The sequence below is a fragment of the Corylus avellana genome, chromosome ca7, assembly GCF_901000735.1.
Source record: "Corylus avellana chromosome ca7, CavTom2PMs-1.0".
Taxonomy (NCBI): domain Eukaryota; kingdom Viridiplantae; phylum Streptophyta; class Magnoliopsida; order Fagales; family Betulaceae; genus Corylus; species Corylus avellana.
This window is the reverse complement of record NC_081547.1, coordinates 4370368-4378031: the sequence shown is the minus strand read 5'-3', so window position 1 is coordinate 4378031 and position 7664 is coordinate 4370368. Positions and strand designations below refer to the sequence as shown.

Sequence of the window (7664 nt, the reverse complement as noted above, 5' to 3'; positions counted from 1 at the left end):
TTTGATTGGTTTGTTTGGGTTTTTTCTGGGTTTTTCTGGGTGTTTTGTTTGGGTTCCTTTGTATACTTTATTGTGTACTTAGAGGCGCTTTGCGCTTTTTTTGATATATACTACATTACTTATCAAAAAAAAAGCATTGATATATTTTCTTAAGCTTGTTTTTGGATTCTTTGATGATTAGTCTTTCATTAATTTCTGCAGGTGTTGTAGAGATTGTAAAAGCGACTGAAATTGTAGTCCATGAAGAGATTAGTGTCTTGAATGCTCCTCCTGATCCAAGTAGCTCTTCAATTATCAGAGATGATCAAAATGCTGATACATCCGAAATTTGTGATGATAAAGAATATTGTGAAAGCTTGAAACAGGTTATATATCATAGAAGCCTATAGTTTTCCTGGGAATTGTAGGCATGAATTTTTAAATCCAATGTTCTTTTGTCTAAAGTTAGTAAACTCTAATTCCTAAATATCTCAAAATACTTATAAACAAGGGGATTACCGTTCCCAACTAAAAGTTCAGACTTGTAAATCCAAGCTCTATAACTCAACACTGCTACCGGTGGCACGACCACTACATTTGACAATTATCACCACCGACACTGCCACAACCACTATCACCACACACACTGCCACAGCCACTATCTGCTAACATGCTGCTGCTCACACCACCATTATAGCCATGTCCAACATTGCTTCCAACAACACAACTATCTTTACCACCAGCACTATAACTTCCGTAGTCATTGATACGGTCCTAAACAAGAACGCAGTAGCCACCTGCAACCATTTTTGCCACCATAACACTGCAATAGTTGCCACCATCACTGCCTTCATTGTCATTGCAGCCAATACCACAGTAGCTACCATCAGTTGCCCCTCTTCCATTTAAAATTATCCATTGTCATCGTACACCTACCTCTTTCAATAACCTTACAGCCACTGTCATCCTATACCAGCTTTGTTTCTATCTCTTAACAAAGCATTAGTTCTATTAAATTAAAAGATGCGTAGAATTTCTGAAAAGGAAGAAAATGAGAAAACTCTGGCAATTGAGATTGTTAGAATATCCACGTGTTAGTGGTAGGGTTGGTTTGGTAGTTGAATCCTACATGATGTAGTACTAATAAGGTGATATCCCAACATGTTGTATTAAACCTCATGTAGAGACTCGTCAAGATGTTATTGTTCAGCTCTCACATACCGATGCTCCCAACAGAGATTTTCTCTTAGATTTTAAGTCCTGAACCTTGATAACTCTTGACATCTTGAATTCCAAACACAAGAGGATGACCTCTCTGGTTTTTGTGTGGTGTAACTTTTGTGGTGTTCTGTTTTCTGTTAAATAGATTGAAACTTGTTTTAATATGAATGACATATATGTTCAGAGATGATGAATTCTGTTTGGAGCTAAGGCCAGGGGTGATGATTTACATGCTGCTGGTTTGCTTATCACCAATGTTTGGTTATTTACCAAAGAGCTTGTAGAGGAACATTATGATGCATTTGACAATAACAAAATTAATTTTACTAATCTATTAGAAGCTGAGCCAAAAGACACCTTATAACAGAAAGTTCTTCTGTGTCATCTCCATGTGTTTTCTTTTTGGTGGATTGGTCCTCCATGTCTATCACATTTATCCGAACAATTATTGGTCTTTTCACAGGAATCACATGAAGAGAAGCAAGTGCCATCTTCTCCATCAGCATCCCCCTCCATCTCCTTATTCAACAAGAAAGTTGAAAATCTAGAAAGTGCTATTGATATACCAGAGCGACCAAGTCCTGTATCTGTTCTTGAGCCACTATTCACAGAAGATGACATCAGCCCTACAAAGTCCATATCCCGATCTGGTATGCATTCATTTTGAGAGTTTATTGACTTGAAATTATTCACAATTCATACTGGATAATAGGCTAATGTCCATTAATTCACAATTCTTCAGTCGAGCTAGCAGTGCAACCACTGCAGCTTCAATTTGAAGAACCTGACTCAGCTGCTAATCAAGTTCACTGTGCTAAAACTTGTACGGAAGACAAGGAACTTATATTCGAATATATAAAAGCAGTGCTACAAGCCTCTGGATTGAACTGGGATGAATTTTGTGTGAAGTGCCTTACTTCAGACCAGCTTCTTGATGCATCATTGTGTGATGAGGTAGACTTCTTCTCCAACCAGCTCTGCTATGACCGGAAGCTCCTTTTTGACTGTGTTAACGAGGTTCTCGTGGAGGTTTGTCGGCACCATTTTGGTTGCTGCCCTTGGGTATCATTCGTAAAACCTAGCCTAAGGCCAGTTCCAAACATGAAAAATGCTACTCAAGAGGTTTGGGGAGGAGTGAATTGGCATCTTGTTCCTCTTCCTCTGCCTCGCACTTTAGACCAAATTGTCAGAAAAGACTTGGCAAGAGTGGGAGCATGGATGGATCTTTGTTTCGATGCGGACACTATTGGCGTTGAGATGGGTGAAGCCATTCTTGAAGACTTAATGGAAGACATAGTATTGAGCTGTGTACATAGAAGTGCAGAAAGTGAGTATACGGCTGATCCGTTGGAAAACAGCAGCAGCATCAACATGTAAAAGACAATCAACTTCTTTACGTCCATGCCACACATTGACCCAGCTTGTGTAGAGGTGGTAGGGAGGAGTCGCTTCTTGTCTATCAGGGAAAGGGATGACATTCACTAATTTGAGAGGGACCTTTGATCATATGATTTGACTTGGCTTCTTCTAACATGTCTACTGAAATCTGAAATCTTGTAGATATCTTACAATCTTCTGCATGTGAGCCCTCCTCCTAGGCGAAAATGATCAAAAGGAGGATCCCTCATTAGTGCAAGCACTGCCTGCAAGAATAAAAATAACGCCTGTTTTCTGTGGCAATTTTTCAAGTGTGAAATCTGGGTCAGTGTGCATTTCACCCAGTAAATAGAGGTTTTCCCGTTTTAGAGCTTGTTGAATTTTGTGGGTTGATGTAGTCGAGGGTGTGTTCTTTTGTTTGTTTGATTCCAATCATTCTTCCTTTTGTTTCACTTATCTTTATTTTGAGGGGTGTTTCTTTATTTTACCTGTTTTGGTGCTGTATTTACCAAAGTGTTGTGATTGTAACTAATTACTATAGCCTAAGAGGAGATATGAGTGACTTCACATTAGGAGTGTTGTATTCACCATACAAACAGAGTGCCATGTGATGGATTGTAGAAATTAATACATGAAAAATATGAAAAAATTGTTCCAGCTGGTTTTGGTTAATTCTAAAGATCCGGAATATTTCCAGTTGCTCATCCATATTGGAGATTGTTATACACTAGTGTCACCAATTTACTCAGAAATTATGCCAATTAACAGATTCGAAACTTGGTCTGTCTGATCATAAAATATTGAGGAAGCCCATAACATTTAATTTGCTATATTCTCAAGCACTGCCCTAAATTTCTCTGAATACTGAGGATCCCACAATTCTTTGGAACCTTCCAAACTTATCGGACCCTTTCTCAGACGCAGAGAGATTTTACTTCATCTACAGAGCCAGTTGGGACTTTCCATTTGGTATGATCCGATAAGAAACTTTCAGATTTTTGTAAATAGCTGGTAAGGTTAAGAAGAAATGCAACTACAGTTCATTAGCTTGCATAAATATATTAATAAATATGCACAAAGCAAAAACATTCCTCATGGCTATTTTACATAAAATTAATTTGTAGAGTCAATAGGTCCATAGAAGAAGTATATGACACAGAACAAAACAGACAGCAACCTCAACAACTCCAGATACACAACGGGAATTAGTTCTTTTTTTCAGTTGCCCGTAAAAATGCAGTCTTAGAATCTGCTGATCTTTTTCTTGTCAAACGCTCTAGTTCTGCTTTCTAAATCATCTTCATCTTCATCTTCATTATCACTTCCATCTCTACCAAATGGAATGGATACTTCGGCACTTTTGGTAGCTTTTCTTTTTCCAACGTTTAATTTGGCAAGGAGTTTCCTTTCAAGTGGGTTGTTTGAAGGTCCAACTTTGGCTCGACGTGAAACCTTTGCACCCAGTCCAAGCCTACAGGAAAATGTGAAGAGTTGTGATAACTGGCTTACAAGTTACAATGTCATAATAATAGCTGTAACAGACAGTAAAGATGGTTGGACTGACCTCTTAGGTCGAGCCTCTGATTCTACTTCTGTTGGTTCATCCTCTGCAGCTTTGGTCATATTATTAACCCATTGTTCAGCCTGCATATCAGTAGATTGCCAAGCACAAAGAGGGTTACATTTTTTTTTTATAAGTTCGTTCAAAAAACAGGAGAAAACACCGGTTAAAAAAAATATGGAGACCTGACAAGAAATTACCACTTGCCAGACATTTTAGGAATATGAAAACTTAGTATTTTTCAGTGTTTAACATAAGCTCTTCGGATATTTTTTTCCCAAGATACTAGGCATGAGTTAATGAAAACATATTCCTAGAATTCTCTAACATACAGGTTTCCATCAAACAGATGAAATAAGTGAAATGGCCGGTGTCCCCTCCAGCAGTCACTTGAAATATGTATCAGTCTCACATTAGAATATTCACTTCAATGCAATTCAAAGAAGCAAAAACACAAATGCAATTAAGAACATCACTTGCTCATTGTTCACATTTCAAAAGTAAGGAACAATTACCAGTTTCAACCCCATATCCAGTTTAACAATTGGAGGACGACCATTTTTCTGCGGTGTCTCTGTAGTGCCCATTACAACTTCTTTGCCAGCCTAAACAAATTAATGTTCACAATCACAACCTATAGAGTCAAAATATGAGATATACATGTCTCTGTGTTTGTGTGTGTGTCATGGTATGGAAGAAAAGAACAAAAGAATAAGTGAAAAATAATAAGACAACTACAATAGCAGCAACATTCAAAAGCTGTCTATTATAATGATTTGCTAATCTCCCTTTAGGATACGAGATGCTCTAAAACGGGCTTTTTCATAAATTTACTGTCCCTAGTGACATTGGCCAGACAAAATTAAACCAATGCCTTGTTTTTTCTTTGAGTTTGAATCTTATTATCTTTGTTTTGCCACAAAAAATGGGGTTCGAAAAAGAAAAATACACATACACGTGACATCTTTCTACCATAGAATTTCCTTTTTCTACAAAGCACTAAACAATGTAAATCCATAATACCAATTTGTTTAACGGAGCCGCCGCACTCGATTCTTAGAATACGAAGTTCATACTCATCACATATATATTTTGTCGATATAGACTATATTCCCTCCAACTAGAAGTAAAAAATAGTTATGAGCTTATCATTGATTGTTCAGTAACTGTATCCTAAACTTCCAGCTTGGATGTTTGGGTTCTCCGTCAATAACATGAAAAACATCTTCCACTCTTGAGCCGTAAACCTATCGGTAATAAATCAATTCATTCACATAAGCTTCAAAAATACCCACAAACAAAAGCTTCAATTCATTTACCTTTTGGCTTTTGTGAAGTGGGTGGAGCTCGATTCCCTGCCCATGAAGGATATTGTCACAAAGAGAGAGAGAGAGAGAGAGAGAGATCAATCGTGGATTTTTCATAGAAAAAGACTATAGAAGAGCGGAGTGATACCTGGGTTGACGAGACGTGAGTTTCTCGGCCGTTGGTATTGAGGGGGAGATGCTCGCGTGACGGCGTGGCGACGGAGGCGCGCTCGTCGACCTGCTGTTTCCGCTGGGTAGCCCGTAGCCGGGAAAGAGACGTCTGCTTCAGAAAGAAAAGAGACTCCTGGCTTTTTCGTTAGACGGCGTTAAAAAGAAAACTAAGAAACATCTGTTAGGTAAGAAAAGAAACGACACAGTTTAGTATAATCGATGGGTATATGCGACGGGCTTTTTGCCTTTCACCATTCAACCCTCCTAAAATTATCAACACGCGAAACGAATGGGGAGGGCAAAATAGGGAGCAAAATTAGAAACAAATTAAATTAATATTATTATTTTGTTGATATTAACGAGATCGCCCTCCTTCCCCTTGGTTCCAACCTCCAAGTACAGACTACAGAACAGAGGTATCATCGTCATCATCAGCAACAACAAAAGCTAAAGAGTCAAAGCCCTCAAGCCCCGAGACCCTTCTTCTCCTTCACATGTCTCTCTAAGGTGCGGCTCTCGGAATCGCGCTTTTTGATGATGTGTTTAAGGTTAAAATTGTTCATTTGTACTTATCAAAAAAAAGAATGTTCATTACTTTAAATGTTTGAAATTTCAAGTTTTGACTATTCCAGGTATTGGGTTATGAAAAAAAAAATTCTTCTTTCTAAAAGATGATAGTACTCAATATATATAGAGTTCAAAATTGTTAAGTTTCCCTCCGAAACACCATTTTGTCTTATCTCAAATGCAGGCAACTTTAAGTATAAATTGATGTAACCAGTGGCATACAGAAAGTTCCTGCATTTATGGTTATCTTGTTTATGCGACTGTCCATCCTTTAAGCTTTATATTTTTTCCTGGCATTCTTGTGTGAATTAGGTGATAAATGGAAATTTCAAGATTCAACTTATATTCTGTAGCTGTTTTAGAAGTTCATTAACTCATTGACTATTATGCTTGAGGTCATATATTAGAATCCCTTTGTGTGGCATCCAATTTTGTCCCCTAATTTGTTATTTCTTTGGTATATTATTTGACTGTGTGAATTAGGTGGTAAACTCGCTTTTGTTGAACATAATATGGTGAGCATGCCTTTCAAATGATGTTTAGCTTTCACAGCTTCGAATAGCAGCTTGATGCTGGGAGCAGTATGCTGGTGATAGTTGGGAGAAATGCAAAGGTATCATGCTGCCAGCTGTACTAGTGCAGTTAATAACAGTGCAATAGGTGGGCCATCAGCTCGGGATACTGCCCGAGCTGATTCATCTTCATTGTCAGCTAACTTTGCCTTGAATCGTAGGTAAATGGGTTCCAGAAAATTAGCTGTCTTACACTCTTAGCTGTCTTACACTCTTTCTGCAGATAATGAACCCCTGTACCACCTACCTCACCCCAAGTTCTTTTATAATTATTTTTTCCTTTGAAAGCCAAATTATGACCATGTCCTTGCTAGTTTATGATATGATGAAGTTCCAATTAATAGTTGGTTGATCATATGCAGAGAGTAGGTTATTGAGTGTCTCATGCCTGCTTGCTTTGTTATCATAATTAATTTACTTGTTATACAATTTATCAATGGGTTTGTCAGGAAATGATGGGTTCTTTACTACATACATTTCCATTTTCGCAGGATCACATGCTAGTGGTAATTTTCTTTATACAGCTCCTTTTTTATTTACCATATAATAAACGATGATATATGGAGAAAGAGGAGCTTGTTCTCTAGTCTTTGTTTGTTATCAAAAGTTGACTTTCAGCAACTTTTTTCTCTTACTAAGAGAACTTTCTGAAACTATTTTTGTGATCTTGGGGTTTCATTTATTGGTAGTGGTGCATTAGATGTGCGCGAAATGTAGACACTTGGGCTCCTACTCTGCATTAAATAAGTAACAAAATTATTAAAAAAGTGAAAAGGGCCAAGACTCTAGCACACAGATAGTAAACAAGAGAAACCTAAGATAAAACCTTTAAAAGAAGAAGAAGAAGAAGAAAAAGAATCAAGAGCCCTAGATATAGCCATCAAATAGACTAGCAAGTGCAGGAATAAA

General features: G+C 37.7%; 3 protein-coding genes across 16 annotated transcripts in view; 2 read left to right on the top strand and 1 right to left on the bottom strand.

Annotated features, from left to right (window-relative positions):
* LOC132186585 (uncharacterized) overlaps window positions 1-3249 on the top strand; it is a gene marked incomplete at its 5' end in the record, with an annotated part of 8002 nt that extends 4753 nt beyond the window's left edge. The window contains 3 exon segments of the mRNA XM_059600564.1: window positions 202-365; window positions 1664-1850; window positions 1943-3249. Of these exon segments, the coding sequence (XP_059456547.1) occupies window positions 202-365; window positions 1664-1850; window positions 1943-2577 (986 nt within the window). The 3' untranslated portion in view covers window positions 2578-3249.
* Window positions 3250-3654: 405 nt separating this feature from the next.
* On the bottom strand, window positions 3655-5761 carry LOC132186241 (uncharacterized). Its single transcript, XM_059600118.1, has 5 exons — window positions 5594-5761; window positions 5458-5493; window positions 4654-4743; window positions 4142-4221; window positions 3655-4048 (listed from the first exon to the last, which is right to left on the bottom strand). Exons 3-5 carry the CDS (start codon window positions 4723-4725, stop codon window positions 3820-3822), a joined length of 381 nt encoding a protein of 126 aa, XP_059456101.1. The 5' UTR covers window positions 4726-4743; window positions 5458-5493; window positions 5594-5761; the 3' UTR covers window positions 3655-3819.
* Window positions 5762-5990: 229 nt separating this feature from the next.
* Window positions 5991-7664, top strand: part of LOC132186239 (uncharacterized) — a 17435-nt gene continuing 15761 nt past the window's right edge. For 10 of the 14 annotated variants that reach the window (XM_059600108.1, XM_059600116.1, XM_059600115.1 and 7 more), the window contains exons 1-2: window positions 5991-6123; window positions 6667-6916. The gene's annotated coding sequence lies outside the window, so the exon portion shown is untranslated. The remainder of the gene's footprint in view (window positions 6124-6666; window positions 6917-7664) is intronic. The other 4 variants (XM_059600106.1, XM_059600105.1, XM_059600104.1 and 1 more) reach the window with 4 other exon arrangements.